The following is a 23,657-nucleotide window of genomic DNA, read 5'->3' as shown; positions in this document are numbered from 1 at the left end:
CTCACCTCTTTCTACCTCATTAGGCACCCACTCCAGCTTGGTACCCTTCTCAACCTCTAGCCAAAACCAAATAAAGAAATCTTGTAGGCACACAACATTTCCAGGGAGTGGAGGGGGATTTGCAAGAGCAAATCTTCAGGAAGTGAGCCTGTATCTTCATGGGAGAGACAGCTGAAGTATAAACATTTTTTTTTTTTGAGACAGGGTTTCTCTGTGTAGTCCTGGCTGTCCTGGAACTCACTCTGTAGACAAGGCTAGCCTCAAACTCAGAGACCCGCCTGTCTCTGCCTCCCGAGTGCAGGGATTAAAGGCATGTGCCACTGCCCAGCTGAGTTATAAACATTTTAACCCAACATCTGGCAGGCATATTCCACCTGCAGCCCATGGGCCACATGCAGCCGGGGGCAGCTATGAAAAGGTCTAGCACAAAATTATAAATTTACACAAAACGGTAAGGTTTGGTTTGTTTTTTTGCACACCAATTGTACAGGCTTTGAGTGTGAACTGTATATGTGTGGCCATGTGGAAATGTCAGGTTGGACACCTCAGAAGGTTTTGATTTTTCTAGAAAAGAGTGGCCTAACAAAGTACCTAAAATGAGCCCTATCTTGGGGCCTGGGGAGATAGCTCTCCCAGAAGAGTGTCTGCCACACATGCCTGAGGACGCGAGGTTGATCCCCAACACCCACATAAAAAGCTTGGGACAGTGGCCCATGCCTGTGGTCCAAGAACCAAGGAGGCAGAGACTGGCAGATTCTAACAGAACTGATCAGCCGCAGGTTCCAGTGAGAGATCCCATCACAAAAAATAACTGAGCTGGATGGCATCTGATGGTGGATGGCATCAGAGGGTATCCTCTGGTCTCTACCCTCTCCTGCACACAATCCTCCCATGCATGTAGCCTGGACTCACCTATACACTTTCCAAGAGTTACTCTAACCTAGATAGGTTTGAAGACCATGGTGGGGAGGGGAGAGGGGATGAATCACAAAGATAAATGCTGAGAATTATAAAGATAATATATAATACATACCATGTTAATGAATATCTTATGCTGATATAAAGTAGTCTGAATATACTTATTTGATATATATTTGTTTATATGCCATATAGTCATATGACAAATGCAAAATATAAAGCTTTATCTATAAGTGGACCAACCTAGCTCACTTAGCCTGTCTTAAATGTTCTCAGAGCACCCCCATTAGTCTCTAGGTGGGCAAAAAATCAAATCCCTTATCACAAAGCCCATCTTATATTAAAATGTTGAGTATCTCATGCAATTATTGACTACTGTGTTGGAAGAAAAAAATGAATGGCTGTGAGGGCATGCCTTCATATTGTAGAAGGTCAGGACTGTCTGCATAAACGTAAGTTATATTTACAAGTATATTTATGTACTTATAGTAATAGTAATGATAGTTCCAAATGTCCCCAGTTCTTGGGCACTCACCAGGACAGGGTGAGAAAGGGCTTTATGCAATCTAATACTCTTGCAACAACAGCCCCAAGTGAGAGAACATTACTTGAATTTACTTTTAATTCAAATTTTTAAAGCATTTTACAGCGTCCCCTCCCCAAATACCAATTAACTGCCCATAGTCCCGCAGTGAGGGTGGGTGTCATAACAGAGATATGCCCACTGCTACAGTAGTGGCATGATTATTGGTGTCACCAGCCATCTTATGATTGAATTATTTACACTTTTGGGTGTATGTGTGTATGAGCATGCAGAGGAAGAGGTCAACCTCAGGTATCACTCTTGATTTTTGAGATGGGGTCTCTCGTTTGGCCTGGAACTCACCAATTTAACTAGACTGGCTGGCCACTGAGCATGAAGGACCCTCCTTCCTGTTTCTACCTCTCCAGCAGACTGGCTGGCTGGCCACTGAGCATGAAGGACCCTCCTTCCTGTTTCTACCCCTCCAGTAGACTGGCTGGCCACTGAGCATGAAGGACCCTCCTTCCTGTTTCTACCTTTCCAGTACTGTGATTACAAGCACAAAACCCATGGTGTTTTTTTCACATAGTTTTTGGGGGACCAAACTCTGGTCCTCACGCCCGTGTGGCAAGCACTCTATGGACGGAGCCATCTCCCCAGCCCTGATTTCCATCTTCAGTTATTATGTTATGTCATTAGCTGCACATCTCAGCTCTCGGTTAATCCCTCCGTAGGCCTGAGGGCTCTTCCCAGCGGGGAGGAGAGAGGCCGCTCACCCGAGCACGTGCAGGGTACAGTTGTGGTCTTTCAGAGCCTCACACAGCAGAGCCAAGCCGCTGCGGTCCAAGGCATTCTGCAGCAGGTTGACCCCCCACAGGGCCTTATTCTGGGTAAAAGTAGAAGCGAGGTCTTCACAACAGGCACTGGTTAGCTTACAGGCTTCCAACCTGCAACAAAAGAACAGTTCCACGTTAATGGGTGAGCGGCGACTTGGCCATTTAGCCTACACTCACACTGCAGCCTCTAAGGACAGTCTCTAAAAGTCCAGTGTTCATGACATCACATCCCCTTCCCTGGCAGACGTGACCACAGCTGCCCATTCTCTGTACCCGTGCCTGTGGTGAAACGAACTAGCCCGTTCCACTAATAGTCTGCTGTCCTAGCCCTGGAACCTGGGGTGAAACTGTACCTGGCACTAGGTAATACCTGGCTCTGAGTCCACACCTCAGGCATCTTGATTCCTTTTGATCTGAACCCCTGAAGATTCATTTTGCTATAAACTAAACTATGTCCCCTCAACATCTGTACGTCAAGGTTCTAATCCCCAGTGCCTCATGGGACTGGATTGTGAGACAGGGTCCCTACAGAGGAAACTGAGTTATAATGAAGACAACAAGGTGAGATCTAATCTTGTATAACTGTGAAGACAGCCACTTTCAGGCCGATGAGAAGAGCCTGGGAGGTACTCCCCGTCTTAGCCCTCTAAAGGAACCCTGCTGACAGAACAGCATGATCTCACTTCTAGCCTCTATCAATAAATCTATCAATAAATCTCTGCCATAAGAGCCATCCAATCTATGTTTGTCAGGGCAGCCAAAGCAGTCGCCACATCAGTTAGTCCAGACAAATAAGTCAATGAGATGTGGGCTAGTCACACCTGTCATCTCCAGTGGACATCCATCCATGCATCCATCCACCCATCTATGTACACATCTATCATACATATATGCACCCTTCCATGTAATAGCTATCTATCCTATACATGCCTCAACTCATGAATACTATACATCTATGCCTGCAACCATTAATCATACATTCATCCACCACCCACCCACCCATCCACCCACCCATCCATATCTATACATTCATTCAAAAATCTATACACTCCTCCAACCAAATATGCATGCATCCATGTAATAACCATACATCCCATGCATGCAACCCTCCATCATCCACCCATCTACAGCATTCATTCATCCACCCATCTTGGCATCTATCCGTGTATCCCTGCATCTATCTATCCATCTATGCATCCATGCACGCACCATTCACCTCTCCTGCCTCTATTCCCAACAGTGAGGTTGCCCCGTATCACAGCCCCCGTGGATGATCAAGTTTTACAGGTATGCCCAGTGGAGATAAATCATACCTGGCTTGACTAGCAATGAGCCAGCATTACAGGCCCACCACTTCCGGTCTTGTGGTTTCGGAGTGGCTTATTAACACAACCAGTGCTAACTGCTAAGTGTAACTCCCTGTGGAGTTCTGGTATCTCTTTCTGCACATTAATCTCCCACCTTTGTCACCCTCAGGGACACAGCCATGACCTCGGTGACCCACCCGAGATTCTCTAAGCGACAGTTGGGCTGTTTGATAGCATCGCACAGAATCTTCACCCCAGTGTCTTCAATCTTGTTGTGGGCAAGCTGCAGACATCTCAGGTTCTGGTTGCTGCTGAGGACTTCAGCCAGGTGCTGGCAGCCGCTAGAGGTGATGAGACAACACCTCAAACTGCAAGGGAAAGGTCACAACACAGTGGTTACCCCCTGGCCCAAAGGGGAAGCGTTCCACGAGACTCAGTGATGCCGGAGACTGCGGACAGGACCGAGCCTTGCAGATGATGTCATCTTCCCAGTGGTCCACAGAAGACAATGAGGTAAACCAGGCACACCGAGATGTTCAGGATGGTGCAGCAGGTCCAACACAGTACAGTGTAACCAAGTTAAAACGGGACGGGGAGATGGGTCAGAGGCTGAGAGCACACTGCTCTTGCAGAGGACCCACGTTTGGTTGCCAGAACCCATGTCAGGCAGCTCACAGCCACCTTCAACTCCAGTTCCAGGGGATCTGATTCTCTCTTCCAGCCTCCTCGGGTACCTGCAGGCACGCGGTGCATGCACATACACTCAGAAGCACACACGCACACAATATGAGGTAAGTAGGTATTTTTAAATGTTGGAACAATATCCTATTAAATAATACTTTTGAGCAACGGTGGACTAGGGGTGACCCATATGAAAATGGAGTGGGGACACTGACTATGGGTGACCCGAACCATGGCTAAGGCAGGATTGGGAGGGGCTACTCTGCCACTTTCACAGTTTCTACACTTCGCACCAAGGGACGAAAGACAGTGTGGTGTTACAGCCTCCACCACCCACACGGAAGGGTAGATGACTGGGAACACTTGTTGAAGTCTGCTCTTTTCCTGAACTATCATACATCCACCTGCTTTTTTTTTTTTAAAATTTATTTTACAATACTATTCAGTTCTACATAATAGCCATAGATTCCCTTGTTCTCTCATGAGTTAGCTGTTTGAAACCTGGGACTTAACCACCTGCTTTTTATGAGCACCAGTGGACTAGGAGCCCATTTCTGGTTTACCAAATACCTGTGTGAATCTAACACTGCTTGTGTGTGTGCCTGCCACATGTCAGGAGGTGCCCTCGGCGGCCCGAGGAGACATTCAGATCTCCCGGAGCTGGAGTTACAGATGGTTGTGAACCACTGACTTAGGTGGTGGGAACCAAACTCAGATTCCCTTCAAGAGAAGCAAGCGTTCTGAAGTGCTGAGCCATCTCCCCAGCTCCGCGTACAACTAATCTGTGAAAGTATCTCAAGTGACGCTTTCTACCTCCTATTCTTAAGGTTTTGTATTTTTGGCTTTTTGAAAGTACCATATGCTTTTTACTTACCCTTTTTTATTTATCTGCTTTTTATTGGGGGGGGGTAGGGTCTCATTCTGGCGCAGGTTGGCCTTCATTCCCAGCGAGTCTGCTAAGACCATCTCCCAAGTGCTGGGGTTACAGCTGTAGTCAGTGGTTGTGAGCCAGCCACCTGACATTCCATATCATGCCACTGGAGAAAACCGATTTTTCCCTCTCCCCACCAACTTTTAGTTACACGTTCACTATTTTCAGAGACCTCAAGTAGTTTATACTTTTTAAAATACTTTTTCTTCCTACTTTATAATGCTGGGAAAATCGTAAGATACTTTTAATGTTTTTAAAATATATTATTTCTGACATTTTCAGTGGTTTTTAGTTTCTAAAAATAGCCAAAGCCATTATTAGAGGGGAAAAAAAAAAACACACTGTGTTTTCATTCTGTTCCTTAATCCCTTCTAGGGAGGATAAAAATGTTGTGACTCTGAGGTTTCACAACAGATGGCCTAAAATTGTCCTCCCAAGTCCCAGACATCTGGATTTCTCACAGAAAGTCATTTGATTGTGAAATACTAATCTACTCAGCATGGGCAAAACAACAACCACACTAAATTACGCAGACGCCTCCCAATTTTATAATCTGTAATTAAGAGTCTTGTCATTTCTCTTCCCACTGTTAATTTTCCTCTAAGTAGAATTTTCATGCACATTAACTAATCCACACACGTATTTTTTTTTTAAGACAGGGTTTCTTTGTGTAGTTTTGGTGCCTGTCCTGGATCTTGCTCTGTAGACCAGGCTGGTCTCAAACTCAGAGATCCGCCTGGCTCTGCCTCTCGAGTGCTGGGATTAAAGGTGTGGAGAGATGACTCAGCGGTTAAGAGCACTGACTGCTCTTCCAGAGGTTCTGAGTTCAATTCCCAGCAACCACATGGTGGCTCACAACCATCTGTAATGAGATCTGGTGCCCTCTTCTGGCCTGCAGTCATATATGCTGTATACATAATAAATAAATCTTAAAAAAAAAAAGTGTGCGCCACCACCGCCCGGCCACACACCGCCTGGGCCCCTCTTCTACGTCTTACTCTTTCTTCTGGTTTGAAATGTCTCCCTGCAGGATCCTATGTTTCAACCCTTGCCCCACATGGGAGCACTGTTTGGGGAGGTTGCGGTCCCTCTGGAATACTGGGGTCTGACAGGTAGATGCGGGCCACTGGGTGTGGGCTTAAGGGTTCTATCCTTACCCCCCACTTTCGGTTCCACTCTCGGCTTCCTGATGCACAAAGATGTGAAGAATTTTTACGCACACTCCCACCACCATGAGGCCACTCTACCATGCTTTTTCTCCACCAGGAGAGATTAGAGCATTCCATACCATAACCTACAATGAACCCTGACTCCCATAAGTCCCTTCTGCCAGGTATTCATCACCTATGATGAGAAAAATCACGAATACACCCTTCTATATCCAGAACTTAGGGTCCAGTTTTTCATGTGATGACATCCACCCCAACATCTTAACCATCTCTTGTACCTAAGTCACAATTCCTTTCTCTCAGGCCCTTGTGTCTATATTCTGAGTGGCTGCCCGTCACACACCAGAACAGTGACACAGAGGTCAAGGTCAGATCTGTCCCCGGGAAAGGCTCATCGGGAAACTGAGATGGGCCATTGTAACCTCCCTACTCTTAGGCATAGATGTCAGGATTCCTAGACAGGATCTCCACTGCCAAGCTCGAAGGAACCTACCAGAGCGACTTCAGGACACTGTCCGGGAGACTCAGAGCCTCACAGAGAATCTTCAGTCCTTCGTCCTTCAGGTCGTTGGTGCCGATGTCTAGGTGACTCAGGGTTTTGTTCCGCCTAAGAACGTCAGAAAGGTAATCCCAACACGGCTCACTGAGGGAGCAGTTGGCCAACCTGTGGGAGGGGAAGATGGGCACATGATGGGGTGGGGGATGTAACATTTCCACAACTTTACACACAGTAACAAAATATTCAAGCAAGACAAGGAACGTCTGGCTTATCGTTTCTTCTGACACACATTAGATCTAGTATCGAAGTGGAGTAAAATTCATTGAAAATGCTTACGTTTGGAAGACCTTCCCCGATGTTAATCTAAATCCTTTGTTAACAATGCCTCAATCACCTGGCTTTAATGATACTTTTTATGGCTACATGATTATTGTAATATAGGCAACCACATCCATGTTGTCTTATATAATAAAATGAAAAATATGCAAATATGTTTTAGTTTCATGCCTGTTGCTGTGACAAAAATATCCTTACAAAAAGCAACTTTGGGGACAGGGGTTTTATTTTAACTCAGTATTCCAGATTGCAGTCCCTTATTATGGGAAGTCGAGGGGGGCAGGATCTTGGAACAGCTGGTCACACCACATCCAGAGTCAAGGCCAGAGAGAATTAATACATGCATGCCGACTGCTCAGCTCAAGTTTCCCACTCTTAGGTAATCCAGGACCTAATCCCAGGGAATGGTGCCGCCCATAGTGGGCTGGGTCTTCCCACATCAATGAACATAATCAAGACAATCCTTCACAGACAAGCTCATGGGCCCACCTGATCTACACAATCCTTCACTGAGACTCAGGTGAGTCTACATTGTGCCAAGTTGACCGTCAACACTATCCCAGTATGAAATATACAGGAATATACAATATGAAAATTTTTAATCACTTGGTCTCCTCCAAGGCACCAACCCATCTGTCTTTCCTCTCTGTATTCTAAAGACCCTAATCTTCTTCCATGTTAGCGTACCCACTTACTCTATCCACAATGACAGGAGAAGACCATTCAGTACGAAATGAGTTCAGGGGGCTCGCAGGCATTCTCCTGACTGTCCCAGCTTACAGCCCACTCTGCACGCCAGAAACAAGTTATTGACACAGGTCTATGTGTCTGTTTTAGACACCGTAATCTGATCCAGCATCTTTTGAAGCTTAGTAATCAATCCTTTGGTATCTATGGGTAGCAGGGGTGTGTATGGGGGGAGCGCAGGGGGGCAGATTCACTGTGGATGCAAAATTAACACAGGTGCTCAGGAGCTGTGTGTACAATGGTTCAGTGTGTGTCCAGAACCTGTCCACACTCTCCTGTACACTAGCTCCAACCTCCTCCTGACTTCTTATAACATGCAATACAATTTAAATGCCAACTCACTGCTGTGCCACATCGGTTAGGGAATAACTAGAAAAATAAATCGGCAGCTGTTTAGTTCAAAGCCAATTAAAAAATTTAAGTATTTATTGTGTGTATGTGTCTATGATGTGTGCGGGTGCATACCACAGTATAGAGAACAGCTTTACGGAGTTGATTCTTTCCTCCCACCTTTACGTAGGCTGTTTTGAAGGTCGACCTTGAACTTGCAACCCTCCTGTCTCAGCCTCTTGAGCAGCTGGAACTAGAGGGATGTGCCACGTAGCCTGCTGTGTGTTTTAAAGATTTTATTTTTAATTATGTGTATTCATGTGTGTCATGAGTGTGTGTATATGAGTGAGGGCACCCGCGGAAGCCAGCAGAGGTTGATTCCTTGGGCCTAGAGCTACAAGCAGCTGTTAAAGTTGCCTGACCTGGGTGCTAGGAAACAAATGGGTCCCCCGCAAGAGCAGTGTGTGTGTGTGTGTGTGTGTGTGTGTGTGTATGTGTGTGCGCGTGTGTTCTTAACCACCGAGGCACCTCTCCAAACCCCATCAACTTCTCTGCGATTCTTAGGTTTAGGCTTTGAAATTTCTGCTCTGGGCTCTTTCGATGAGCAAATATCAGAACTAATTAGTTTCTCTGTGTGGTGTGTGACAGAATGCCTCAGTCACCGGACAGGATTCCTACAAATACCCCACTCTGGTTCGTGGGTAAGCACAGAAAGGTGTGACAGTTCAAGGAAAGAATGTGGAACTGTCCAAGCACCCCATGGCTGCATCCTACGCCCAAGGTACAGTCTTAGCCCATTATGGATGCCAACACCACCCTCACTCCACCCCTATGAAGACTCACAGATACCCACACAGGCACCCCTTTCCCCACAGGAGACTGACTGTCCTCTGCCGGTGTGGAATAAACAGTCTGGTCTGTCTCTTTTCCTACTGTCTGTCTTGCTACGCGGCCTCAGAAATCTAACAGCGTGTATTATGCTGTATGTGCGCCCCTGTGGAGGGGGCCAGAGGCTGTGGATGAGTGTCTTCCTCAGTGGCTCCCTGCCTCGTTCTGGGACCGGAGCTCACCAATGCTGCCCCTCCTTGAGCGTTAGTACCCACCTATCTTCGCCCCTCCGCTCCCTCCAGGGTTACAGATAGTGTACCGCTGCCATCATGCACCGCGGTGAGCACGCTCACCCACCGAGCCGGCTCCCCGCCGGCTACAGTTCTCCACAACGCCCCTCCCACCACGGTCCACTTACACTAAGTCCTTCAGAACACAGTCCGGGTGGCACAGAGCCTTGCACACTGAGTATATCCCTTTGTCCAGGTTGTTGGATGCGATGTTAAGATGCCTCAGTGTCTTGCTGCTGATCAGGACGGAGGCAAAGATCTTGCAGTCATCGGGCGAAAGCTCACAGGCTGCCACCCTGTGGGGGGGGGTGGGGGGAGAAAGAAGAATGTCATATTCTTCTCTGGCTTCACAACGTTTTTCCTGGCTATCCCCGTGAAGGTTTGGGACCTCGCAGAACTTGACACTGTTCTTAAAAAAAAAAATAAATAAATGTATCTTCAACGTGTGTAAGTGTTTGCCTGCATGTATGTATGCACATCACATGTGTGCCTGGTACCTATGGAGGCCAGGAGGGGGCATCATTATCCACTAGAACTAGAATTATAGGTGGTTGTAAGCCATTCAGTGCGGATGCTGGGACTTAAACCTGGGTCCTCTGCACAAGCAGTAAGTGCTCTTAACTGCTGAGCCATCTTTCCAGCCCAGTTTCTTTTTTTTAAAATTAGATTTATTTATTGAAGTGTGTGTGTGTGTGTGTGTGTGTGTGTGTGTTACCAGCTGTAATGTACACTAGACTGGTAAACTGTGATGTGCTGTTTAAGCTTGTTGAAACTGGACTCTGGGAGTGAGGGGGTTTTCCTGCCCCAGACTCCAGCATGTTTATTGCAAATGTCCCCTAAGACTCCTTGTCCAGGGAGGGGCTGGCCCCTCTGGGTCTGTAACAGGAACAGGAGAGAGCACTCATGGTGTGAAAACACTGTGTTCCTGGGCAGGTACGCCAGTGTCAACAAGGTTACTACTGTTTACTGTTTAATGCCAATGGCCTGCAGTGGGAGAGGAGGGTGGGAAGGGGGAGGGACTCATGGGTGGAGAGAACACTCTGCTCTGCCTAGAACTCTCTCTCCACCGGCAACTCCTACGATGCCGTTTCAAGGATTCCTGGGTCATTTCTGCTGGACGAGCATAAGCACCTGTCTTGCTCATGTTATTTTTGGACATTAACTATCTGCTATCATTTGTTCTTTTACTTGGGGGCCCTAAAGGAATTCCCTCTGCTTCAGTGAGGTTTCCCCAGTCAATTTCCGCTGGATGTTTGTTGGTCCCGATTGGATGCTATCTTTAGTTTTCTCTCTCACTGGGCTAGCCTTGTCTCTGATAGACGCGCTGGTGCCTGATCTGACGATAATTTGCTAGTTTTCTGTGCCTTCTTTCTGCTGCTTGCTACTGATTTTTGCTTTAGTTTTTCATGCTATATACTCAATAGACTCAATTATTCAAAAGCAGAAGCATGGCTACCATAGAACCATACAGAACACCAGTACCCAGGGCAGAAAAAATAGGCCAAGGACTGCACATATCAGGAACTGTACTCCTCCATATTCATCCCCACTCCCTTTCCGTCACTAGCCCCAAACAAGGAACCACTGTCCTCACCTCTAATACCACACAGTCTTGTCCATCTTTGAACGTTATATGTGAACCACACGGTATGCTTCTGAATCCAATTCACCCCACATCAGTACCTGAGACCCATCTAGATCTGATCAATAGCCATGGAGTTTCTCATCTAGCTTCCTGACAGTCAGAATGTCAACTTTTCAGGTATGAACACCTGCCATGCATGGTTCTACACGGCATCTTCAGCAAATGGAGTCACACAACCATCGAACGTACACTTAGCAATGAGTGTTCTGAGTTTTAAGGCATGTCAGAATCCATGGAAGCTGGACAGAGGCAACTGTTTCCTAAGTGGCTGTAGCTATCTAGAAATCACTTTCACATTCCATAATCAGATTAATTAAAAAAAGGTTTAAAAGTAGACTTATGCATTTATTTCACATGTGTTTTGCCTGCATGTGTCTGTGTGCCACATGCATACTTAGTGCCTGCAGAGGTCAGAAGAAGGCATCAGATCCCCTGGAACTAGAGCTACAGATGGCTGTGAGCCACCACATGGGTGCAGAGAATTGAACTCCGGTCTTCTGGGAGAGCAACAAGTGCTCCTAACAGCCCAGGGTTTTAATTTTTTAAAAATGACATTTACTAATTTATATGCATGTGGAGCCAAAGAGGACAACTTGTGGAAGTCGGTTTTTTCCTTTCTCCATGTGGGTCCTGGGGATAGAACCCAGGTTGTAGGGTTGGCAGCAGGTGCCTTAACCCACCGATCCATCTCACCAGCTAGTGTCGTCAGTTTTTAAGGTGACTGAGTTTGCACGTGAACGGTAGAAAAACAGGGCCAGTTGTGGTGGTGCATGCTGGTAGAATTTGCTGAAGGAGGCAGAGGCAGGAGGATCACGAGTTTGAGGCCAGCCTGGGCTACACATTTTAGTCAGGTGGTGGTGGCCCATGCCTTAAATCCCAGCATTCAGGAAGCAGAGCCAGGTGGATCTCTGTGAGTTCAAGGCCAACCTGGTCTACAGAGTGAGTTCCAGGACAGCTAGGACTGTTACACAGAGAAACCCTGTCGCAAGCAACAACAAAACAAAACTGTAGTCCTCCTGTGGTTTTGATTGTCAGCTTGACACAATCTTCAGTCACCTAGAAAGGGAGTCTCAATGAGGGATTCTCTAGATGGGGATGACCTGTGGGCATGTCTAGGGTGATTTCTTTTTTTTTTTTTTTTTTTCGAGACAGGGTTTCTCTGTGTAGCTTTGCACCTTTCCTGGAACTTACTTGGTAGCCCAGGCTGGCCTCGAACTCACAAAGATCCACCTGCCTCTGCCTCCCGAGTGCTGGGATTAAAGGCGTGCGCCACCACCGCCCGGTTGAGTTCTTTTTTAAGATTTGTTTATTATGCATACAGTACTCTGGCTGCATATATGCCTACATGCCAGAAGGCATTACAGATGGTTGTGAGCCACCATGTAGCTGCTGAGAATTGAACTCAGGACCTCTGGGCGATTTCTTGATGAAGGCAACTGAGGTGGTAAGACCTGCCCACCATGGGTGGCATCATTCCTCAGGAAGGAGGAGCCTGAATTGTATACAATGGAGAAAGTTAGCTAAGCACTAGCATGCAGACATTCATCTACTGCTCTTTGCTCTGGACTGTGTGATGCGACTATCTGCCTGGAGTTTCCGCCACCCTGACTTCCACCAGCGGTGGCCCCGTGAGCTGGAATTCTGAACTCCATGAACCCCCCTTTACTCTAATGTTGCTTCTGCTGGGGTGTTTTCTGTTTGTTTGTTTTTTTTAAATCACAGCCAGGAGACGTCAGCGAGCTAGGCGGACGCCAAGACTTACAGCAGCTTTTCTATGTTGCACTCTGTCTGGCTGAAGATGTCGCACAGCAGTTTCACGTCGCTGTGGGAGAGGAACGTGAGGCTGAGGTTCAGGTACTGCAGGTTATGGTTGTGGGTCAGCAGGTCGAAGAAGAGGTGGTTGTCGCACAGGAAGGACACGTTATTCACCCTGCGGAACAAAGAGATCCGTGAGTCCCCCTCCAGCCTGAGCTCTGTCTCTGACCTTCTCCTATGTCCCATAATGACCCAGTGATCACAGCTCACTGGCTGTCCAGTGGGGTGATTTTTCTCCTCTCCGTGGAACTCTGAGCGACGTCTGGAGGCGAGGTTGGCTGCCACGAGAGGAAGCGGCCGGCAAGCATCTAGAAAGAGGAGCCCACACACGCTCTCCTCATCCTACAGTTCACGGGACAGCCCCCAGTGAAGAGTGGTTGTCAACAGCCGCTAGCCGTGACACGCCGGCCAGGTTGTAAGCCTCCATTCATGCAGGTAGTTACTTCCGTGACATGGCCGAATCAAAGTTGACCTTTAACTTACTCAAGAACTTGAGGGGCACAGCTCGGGTGCTTCAGATGATTATACAAAACCAAAAAGGATGACTCGTCGAGGTTGGTGTCTTTCACCTGGAGTTCATTGATGTGGTTACTCCTTACGAGCACGGAGCACACCTCTTGCCAACAGACGAGTAGCTTTTCCCTGGAACAGAGGAGAAAGGAAGTTTGGAAAGTTAATTCACGGGGCTAGAGAGACAGCTCACTGGAACAGAGCATCTGCTGTTCTTGCAGAAGACCCGAGTTCAGTTTCCAGCCCTGACATGGTGGCTTACAACCACCTATAACTCCAACTCCAGGGGAATGACATCTTCCTTCTGGCCACCACAGGCACTGTATGCACATGATGTACATGCATGCATGTAGGCAAAACATTCATACACACCAAACAAAAATGATAAAGCCTGCCAGTGCTTTCAAATCCTACTCATTTACAAAAACAGTTAAGTCAATCCATTCACAGCATGAGTGTAGCAAACCGACTCCCCAAATTAGGGTAGCCAGCTAAGTTCAGGCTCGAAGTTCTTAGCCAGACACGGGGCAAGGTCTGTGGGGATTCTGTTGTTATAGCTTGAGGGTAGAGGTACAGTTCATATCTATTGGGTAAAGGCCAGAAGTGTTTCTGAGAACCTTAAATGTTGGGAACCAGGTTTGGCTAGGACTTTCACCTACACTCCCCGCTCCCAGGGCAGGACAGACAACCCAGATGCCTTGGGGGTGCTGAGGCCGAGAATCCTGCCTTACAGATAACCTTGCTGGTCTTAGAATGAGAATGAGGCAGGATGCCAGAGCCACCGAGTCAGAAATTAGAGCAAGACTCTCCTGGGCTCAGGCTTAGCTGTGACTACGTGCTGGGCATATAATCTAGGATAATATACCTGACTTCTCTGCCCACTTTCCCTACCTCTAACAGGATAATTGAATTTGCCTTCTAACAGCTCTCTCCCTCCCCCCCCCTATAGTTCAAAGGAAAACTTGTAGAAATCAGCTTTCCTACCATACGGTCTAAAGGACTGAACTTAGGTCATCAGACTTGAGTCCAGCCACCTTTAAGTGCTGAGCCATCTTGCCAGCTCACCTTACGTGATTTCTGAATATGAGTCAGTTTATAACATGGTTTTGTGTGTGCACGTTTGTGACTGCATGCACCTGTCCATGTGTGTGCAGGTATGTGCTTGCATGTCTCTGCCTCCCTAGTGCCGGGATTATGTCTTTGTGGCTACGCACAGGCTTTTTAAAAACAATGTGGATCCTGGAGTCCCCATACTCCCTATAACTATATTTCATTTTTAAAAGGCAGTTTGCAGTTGGGAGATCAGGAACGTCTGAGGGGAGGGGGGAAGAGACCCAGTGTGTCACTCATATCTCGGAGGGGCAGAGACCACCACACTCCATCCTCACACTAGGGTGGGTTAATACCACTGCTGTTTTGATGACGAGGTCACTGGAACTAAGAAAAGGAAAAGTCCTGAGGGTAAATTCCAGGGCTCCTAAAGAGCCAGCCTAGCCTGTGCTGTGGCAGAAGGCTCAGAAGTTTGCCGCTAGCCTTGATTACAGAATGGAGAGAAGGACAGACCGTGTCTGAAAAAAGGAAAAATGAGCTGGGGCCGCAGTTCCCGGTCAAGTGTTAGCCTAGCACATACGAGGCCCTGGATTCTAACCTCAGGATGGAAAACAGAGCCAAGGGATCACAAATTACACACATGTATTTCTGTTGTTTGACTTTTTCTTTTGGGCAAGGGGGAAGACAGGATCTCACTCTTTAGGCCAGACTGACCTGGAACCCATTATGCATGCAGCCCAGACTAGTTTAAAATGCTCAGAGATCCTCTTGCCTCAGTTTCCCCATGTGCTGGGGTTACAAGCGTTACAAGACCTCATATGTGACCCAGCTCGATTACTATTTTTTATTCTTTAGATACACTGTCTCATGGGTTCTAGGCTTGCTCTGCACTTGCTATATAACCAAGGATGACCCTGAGTTTCTGATGGGCCTCCACTACCTGAGTGGCTTGGCTTACAGGCATGAACCACTGTACTCAGTTTTCTATGATGCTGGGGAGCAAATCCAGGACCTGTGCGTTACTATAGTAATACTATGCCAACTGCGCCACTTCCTTGGCCCCTGGATATGATGAACTGATACGTCACCTGCTACTCTATAAATAGGCACAACTAATAATAATCAAAAAAGCCAGGCATGGTGGTGCATGCCTTTAATCCCAGTACTCTGGAGACAGGCAGATGGATATCTGAGTTCCAGGTTTGCCTCAGCGACTTGTCTCAGAAAAAAATTAACACAAAATAAACAATAAGATCAAATAGCCTACCCGGGATCAAAATGGAGCCTGTTGGACTGGAGACAGTGCCCCTGTTAATTTAAGAGTGTTTATGTTTCTTCAGAGAGTAAGAATTTGGATCCCGGAACCCACACTGGGGCAGTCCACAAACCACCTGTAATCACAGCTCCTGGGGACCTGATGCCCACTTCCAGCCACTGAGGCATCTCTACACATGTGCATACTCACGCACAGTCACATACACATCAAATAAAAAAAAAACCTTCACAGAACGGAAGCTGTCGGGCTGGGGAGATGGCTCAGCCGTTAAAGGCGAGGCTCACAACCAAAAACGTAAGGACGGAAGCTGTCGACAAAAAGTGGCTTTTGTGGCTTTCCCCTTAAAAGCTCTATTTTGTTTTAAAATGTGTTGTTTAAAGATATATTTCTATTAATTGAAACAGAATTATATCGCTTTCCCCCTCCCACCCATCATGCCCTCCACTCTCAAACTGATAGCTTTTTAACTATATATATAGTTAATATATATTACATTATATATAGTTAATATACATTACATTACATATATATATGTAATGCATGCACAAACACACACACATATACACATGTATATATATCCATATATATAAACGTACACACACACATATACATATATACACACACACACACACAACCTGCTGAGCCTGTTTTTGTTGTGTGTGTGTATGTGGTTTCTGGGCTGGACCCTCAGCATTGGACAACCAGTTAGGGTGAGCTTTGAACCAGGATTCTCTAGCCATCATCAACGCACAGGGGCAGAGTCCGCGGAGTACGAGACAGACAAGACGGTGAATGGACTCACATATAGCTACATTCCTGTTCATGCTGCAGGATATCTTGGGTTGAAAAGGAGAGTTTCCTCAGCGTAGAACAGTACTTTAAGCAGTAGGCGGCGACAATCAGATCGGAGTAATCCTTAGCCACGAACTTGATATGCTGCATGAGGCTCATGGCCTGCATGGTGAAGACGTCGTCCTCCATCTCATACAGACAGTAGAACAGCTTCATGCCGTCCACTTCCTCTTGAAGGTCTTCGTTGACGCTGATCGTTTCCAGGCACTGATACAACGTCTGCTTTACCTCCTGGGACAGCTGGTGGCCAAAAAACACCTCTAGCTTTTCTTGTTCCGATTTGTGCAAAAGGCCAAAGATGAAGCAGCCCACAAAGATCCACTGTACTTTCACTTTCTTTAGGAACGTAAACAGGAGTGCCTTGACACTTCGGACATCCTTGCTCGGGTGGTCCCCATGGCTCTTCACCAGATAAAAGACGGCGGCACAGAACTCCTGGATGGACGGGTGGAAGAATGTGTAAAAAAGCTTGGACTCCCTGCTCTTCAGAAGCAGCCTGATGTCCAGCAGTGCCGAGATGTCGTCGCTGAGGATCCCCCCTTTCCTGAGGTCCTCCTCGCTGAACGCAAACTTGTCAGTCCACACGCCCTCGGCGGCCAGGAAACAGAGGCTCTGCAGCAGCTCCCGGCTCTTCTGGCTTGGATACTGGGCACTTCGGGGAGTAAAGAGATTCAAGATGTAAGCGGTATACACGGAGGTGGTTCGTCGGCAGACAGAGACCAGGTCTCCTCCCTTCTCTACCTCATTCTTTAGACAAGTAGCCACCACCCAGCAGAGCAAAGGGACCTGGCATATACTGAACACCTGCTCGTTCGCTCTCACCAGCCTTAGGACCTCTTGGGCTCTGGTCTTGTCTTGGAACACGCCTCGGATATACATCTTCCTGCTGCTCTCATCGAAGCCCATCATGATTTTCATTTCTGTGTAGTCGATCCTGTCCTCCAGTTTGTCAAAAGTCTCTGGGGTAGCTGTGAGGAGGAGCGAGGCTTCTGGGAGCAGCTTCCTCCTGAGCAAACTGCTCAGCAGTATATTCACCGGCCGCTTCTCCACCCAGTTATCACACAGCTTCCACTCGGGTTCGGTCAAGTCACAATTCAGGCCTTCCAGGCTGTCAACGATGAACAAGAGTTTCTCCGGTTGGGATAATATCTCCACTATGGGAGCTGAGGGGCTGGGCCACTCCCTGGATATCAGTTCGGCCAGGCTCGTTGTCTTCAATTGCTTCACGTCTTGACAGCAGAGGTAGAAGATGTAGGAGAATTTATTCTGAAACACCAGGCCTTCCGACCAGGCCAGCATTAACTTGGCCAACATCAGTGTCTTGCCGATTCCTGCCACTCCCTTCAGAAGCACCGTGTGTGTTTTCCTCTCGGTTACCTTGGAAACAAAAAGGAGCTCAAAACGATTACATTCATCCTGGGTGAACTTCTGCTTCAGGAAATCCTGAGTTGGGATGTTGAACTTTCTGGACCAATCCTCGGTCAACTTATTCTTCAAATGAGCCTGATAGATCTTTGAGTGTCCTGAGAGAAAAAAAAAATCCACAACACATCAAAGTTAAGCATTCACCCACATATGATCTGACCTTGACATTTTAATTCTCAGGATGTACCCTTAAAAAAAAAACACTATGTGTGTGTTAGTGGTTTCTTGTGGTTGTGGAGCTCAGAGGCATTGAACCTCCTCCTCTCACTGGAGGAGATACACTTGGCCATGAGCCACCCCCCACGGGTGCTGGGAATTGAACTCAGGTCCTCTGCAAGAGCAGGGCATGCTCCTAACCACTGAGTCACTTTTTCAGCCCGCTGACGATGTATGTTTTTAGGAATCTGTAAGTTGTGGGCCCAGAACAATGCTGGTTAATGTGAGCTTTTCACTGGCCCTTGGGCACAGCTTCCATGTGTGTGTCTCATGAACGTTAGGTTATTAAACTATCACGTGCTGTTTCAGCAAGCACTTACACATCCCGGCTCTTAAGGGGCCCCCATCTCAGCCACGCCCCAGGGGCAGGTCATAGGCAGGTGTGGCAGTTACTTGTTGCCACACTAGGGGCAGTGCTTGGAGGTCAGAGCTGGAACCCACTACATTCAGTTGGGAGCATCACTTGAGAGGATACGCTCTGCCCTGCTTGGGACTCTCCCTGTCTGGGAACCGCAGATGGCTCTCTTAAAGAGGCCTCCCCAGTCAATTTCTATGGAATGTTCTGTGTGCCCATTTTGATGATGTTTTGCTATCTATCTACCCACCTATCACCTCTCTATCTACCTACCTATCACTACTATCTACTACCTATCTCTACTACCTACCTCCTATTTATGATTTTACTTTGAATTGCTATGTACTTAATCACTGTATTCATTCAAAACCCAAAGCATGGCTACCATAGATAATTCTCTGGGCCATACAGAACCCTGTGCTGTGCACAGCTGTTCTCCTGGGACAGCAGAAAGACCAACTAGGTATAGAAGACTGCATGGCCCCCCAAACTTGTCAACCTGTACCACATACATAGATGCACACAGCAAGAGAGTGTAATTGCACATGGTTACCATGACAGCACCAAACTGTAAAAAACTGTATCACGGTCAATAGAAGACTGACTCCATAACAATGAAATCAGGTTCTATCACACGGACATTAAAAGTGTAGAATTAATGGGGCTGGAGAGATGGCTTGGTCGTCAAGAGCACTGGCTGCTCTTCGAGAGGACCTGGGGATGGTTCCCAGCACACACATCAGGGAGCTCACAATGGCCTATGACTCAGTTCCGGGGGGATCCAAGGCCTCTGGCCTCTGCAGGCGCTGCACTCGGACATGTAATCCCACACACAGACCCACATGCGTACATGTGCTTTTTAAAAAGTTATTTTTAAAATGTCCAATGTATACAACCTCCCACATGTGAGGCGTAAAAGTGAGAAGGAGTCTATTTAGGGGGCTAGAGGGAACCAGTGGGAGGGAAAAAGAGAAGAAGATCCAATGGGGGGATACTGTAAGCAAAGCACAATGATACACACACACACACACACACACACACACACACACACACACACACATATGAAAGTCTTATACTGAAACTCATCTCTTATGCCAGTATAACCATTTTTCAAAGGTGTCCAATAAAAATAAAAGGCAGGTTGGGCAATCAATGGAGACTGACGAAAACCAAGACAAACTGCATATGTAAAATGTCTTAATGAAATTTAAGAATCAACGGGTGGGGGTCTTAGGAGGTAAAGGCATTTGCCCTCAAGCCTGACGACCCTGAGTTTGGTCCCCGAGACCCAAATGATAGAAGCAGAATTAACTACCCCAAGTTGTCCCCTGACCTCCACCATGGTATGCAAGTGGATATGTGTCCATACACAAATAATAATGTAAGAAAAGTCCAAAGAAGCCAACAGGTGGGTTTGTTATTGACTAGAAGTAGCTGAACAGGGAACAAGGACAGTGAGAAACAAAAGCCAGCCTCAAGCACAAACAGATGAAAAGATATACATAAGGCATCGTATGAAGACCTAACACATGGGGCTCTAGAGATGGCTCAGTGGTTAAAAGCACCAGGAAGACCTGGGTTCAGTTCCAAGCATTCAGAGAGGCATCCACATGACTGTTCAGTACCAGAAGATCTAAACGCCCTCTTCTGGCCTCCTCGGGTAGTGCACACACGGTACCCATACATCCATCAAGGCACGCTCATACACACATGAAATAGTTCCTCACTGTTCTCCTGTTAATCCTAAATTAATGATTTACCATGTACACCTGGAGTATTCAGAACAAGTGGGAATAGAAATAACAGCACAGAGACCATTTTTAAACAACAAACAAAGACTGGGGAGTGAAGAATATTTTGTAGCCGCAGATTTAAGATTATCACTGACTCACAAACACAATGAGCTCGGGGTGGGGGGCGGAATTCTATCTAGGCTTCTAAAGTAAGACACCAGAACTTCAAAGACAAGAAATGAATCGAACCCTAAAGCATCCATATTATTATTTTTTTCCTTCAGTTTTTCGAGACACGGTTTTTCTGTGTAGCTCTGCCTGTCCTGGAACTCGCTCTGTAGACCAGGCTGGCCTTGAACTCGGAGATCTGCCTGTCTCTGCCTCCAGAGTGCTGGGATTAAAGGCGTGCACCACCACTGCCCACCATGATATCTTATATCAGGATACATATAGTGTGTGGCTCTTAAGAGTGCACTGTTTATGAAACATGGCTTTTCTGTTATAGAGTTTTGCTTGTTAAAGATCGAAACCGGTACACAAAGACTGAGGAATCTTGGGTCACACCAGATTACATAGTTGTTTCAAACACAGACATGATGTGTACATGGGGGGTGAGTAGGGGGAGGGGCACAGTACACATGCATGTGGAGACCAGAGGCTGACACTGGGTGTCTTTTTCAGCTGACACTTTTATTTTTTTTAAAGATTTGTCTTATTTTATGCCTAATGGTGCTTTTGTCTGCATGCATGTATGTGTACCACATGGGTGCAGTGCCCTCAACAGACAGAAGAGGGCGCTAGATTCCCTGACACTTGGGTGTTGTAAAACCACCATGTAGATTCTGGAAACTGAGCCCAGGTCCTCTGTAAGAGCAGCAAATGTTCTTAACCACTGAGCTACCCCTCCAGCCCCTCCATCTCATTTTTTGGAGACGAGTTTCTTCTCAGCTGGCTTAGAACTCACCACGCTGAATGGCTGAGCTTGCTACAGTACCTGGTGTTTACGTGGCTGCTGACATGTTTACCCAGATGGAGCCACCTTCCTGGCCCCCATGATGTGATCTATAAGCAGGTGCTTTCTGTTGCTGCTAGCCCAAATCCACAGGGCCACCACCTCACTCTGGAGCTAAGTCTCTGGTTTTGATGCAAGGGTAAAATCACTGAGGTCCTGAGGTAGAAGTTGAACAACTAGGTAGGTTAGGGCATGAAGCCCTCACACATTTGACTACACAGATCATAGCGAACATGTCAACATGAATCTGCCTCCTTCCTCAAGAAGCATAATGTCCCCCCCACCCCTGGCCTGACACCTGCTGGTCCTATGGTAGATGGGCATGAGGAAGCGTTATCAAAACTATGACATGACCCGCACTGTAAAGACGCTTTAACCAGCTCACCAGCAATCTCTCTTGCTGCCCTCTCACTGAGATCATTCCTATTGATGTTCTGGAAGATTCTGAAGGTCACATCCCAGGCTTTCTTTTCATCATAGTATTTCACCAGGAGGTTGGCAAGGTTTTCCCGAGAAGCCTTCTTTACTTCGGTCCAAGGAATCTGTTTCAGCCCGTACTGTATGATCTCCTGCTTGAGGACCTCCTTAAACTTCATAAATTCCTTCTTGTTTAGTTCTTCCAAGTACCACATAAGGCCATAATCAGAAAAGAAAGACGCCATTCTGTCTTACGGAAGAACAGACGCGTCTCCAGAGACGAGCACCAGCGGTAAGAAACAGATCGGATCTGTGGGAAAACCAGGCAAGCAGTGAGTTATTAAAAAACATGGGGCCAAGGGATTGGGGAGGTGGCTGAGCTGGTGACTTGTTTGCTGAGCAAGTTTAAGGACATATGTTTGGATCCTCAGCACTAGTGCAGGGAGCAGGGTGGGGTGGCATAGGCTTGTAATCCTAGCACTGGAAAAGCAGAGGCAGGAGGATTCTTGGGACCTGCTGTCCAGCTAGTCTAACCAGATTTGGTGAGCTCCAGGTTGACAGAGAGACTAGGTTCCCAGTACCCGTACCAGTGTGTGTGTGTGTGTGTGTGTGTGTGTGTGTGTGTGTGTGTGTGTATACACGCTCACAGCTGCCTGTAACTTCTAGCTCCCGGGGATCCGACACCCTCTGTGGACTCTGCAGGCATGGCCCACATGTGGTGCACATATGTGCACTCAGGTACACCCACACACATAAATAAATCTTCAGAGAGCTACTGTCACCTCTGACCCGGTGATACCGGGTGCAAGGCCAGCATATGGAACAGTATTTATGATGATGGTATAGGATACATTTATGACATAAACCAGCTCTAAATGTAAAGCAGTAGCTGAGCTTAGTGGCATGGGCCTGGAATCCCAACAACTTCAGAGGCTAAGGCAGGAGGATTACAAGTTCAGGGTCTGTGTACAAAACACAGTGAAGTCAAGGCAGGCAACTGAGTGAAACCTTGTCTCAAAAAAGACAGAGGGCTGGAGAGATGGCTCGGTGGTTAGAGCACTGGCTGCTTTTCCAGAGGATCTGGGTTCAATTCCCCACACCCCACGTCGTGGCTTACAATGAGGGTAGGGTGCAGCTCAGGGGTTAAGAGTACAGTACCTGTTGACCATGTAACTCCACTTTTAAAGCACCTGGCACCCTCTTCTGGCCTCCATGGGCACCAGGCATGCATATGGTGCACAGATAAAACACTCACACACATAAGTAATGAAGATGGGATTTTTAAAGTATATAAAAATAAAAAAGAGGGTTAGTTTATGGATCAGTGGTAGAGTGTTTGTGTAGTATGTGCATCGTACTAGGTTCAGTCTTCAGTACTGCACAAAACCAAACCAAACCAAAACAACAACAACCAAAACCAAAAAAACCCCAAACCAAAAAACAAAACAAAAAAACCAGATTGCCAAAAGCATCCAAAGGAAGGCTTAATATTATTATGATGTCCAAGACTTTTTAAACTTTAAGACAAAAATACAGAAAGGATGATGTTAGATGTAGAAATAATAGAATCATCCAGAAAATATGAGAATTTTAACCTCTATCCACCTAGCATATCTACAATCTAAAGCAAACAGATTTATCCGTAAATAGTGGGAACTTACATGAAGGAGTGTCTTTCTGGCAAGTGATACTAGAACAACACACAGTATGATGATTCTTGAGGCTGTCTTCTGGTCCCCACATATACCTGCGTGCACGTGTGTACACACACACACACACACACACACACACACACACACACACACACACACACACATTCACACTCTCACTAACGAGAAGATGCTGAACATTACTCATCATCGATGAAACGCAAACAATGAGCCCGCCTCATGTACCTACGGACATGGTCGAGAGATTGGATACAGCTCAGTTGGTAAAGCACTTGCCTGCATTTTA

General features: G+C 46.9%; 1 protein-coding gene across 1 annotated transcript in view; it reads right to left on the bottom strand.

The window, feature by feature from the left end:
- Positions 1-23,657, bottom strand: part of Nlrp4 (NLR family pyrin domain containing 4) — a 32,292-nt gene that overhangs the window by 3,008 nt on the left and 5,627 nt on the right. The window contains exons 3-10 of the mRNA XM_015987091.3: positions 21,670-22,011; positions 16,494-18,066; positions 13,339-13,497; positions 12,803-12,970; positions 9,524-9,691; positions 6,859-7,029; positions 3,782-3,952; positions 2,218-2,388 (exon numbers count right to left, since the gene is read on the bottom strand). Of these exons, the coding sequence (XP_015842577.1) occupies positions 2,218-2,388; positions 3,782-3,952; positions 6,859-7,029; positions 9,524-9,691; positions 12,803-12,970; positions 13,339-13,497; positions 16,494-18,066; positions 21,670-21,946 (2,858 nt within the window). The 5' untranslated portion in view covers positions 21,947-22,011. The remainder of the gene's footprint in view (positions 1-2,217; positions 2,389-3,781; positions 3,953-6,858; positions 7,030-9,523; positions 9,692-12,802; positions 12,971-13,338; positions 13,498-16,493; positions 18,067-21,669; positions 22,012-23,657) is intronic.

Source organism: Peromyscus maniculatus, chromosome 1 (assembly GCF_049852395.1).
Source record: "Peromyscus maniculatus bairdii isolate BWxNUB_F1_BW_parent chromosome 1, HU_Pman_BW_mat_3.1, whole genome shotgun sequence".
Taxonomy (NCBI): Eukaryota; Metazoa; Chordata; class Mammalia; order Rodentia; family Cricetidae; genus Peromyscus; species Peromyscus maniculatus.
Note: the sequence above shows the minus strand (reverse complement) of the source record. Positions and strands in the feature narration are given on the sequence as shown.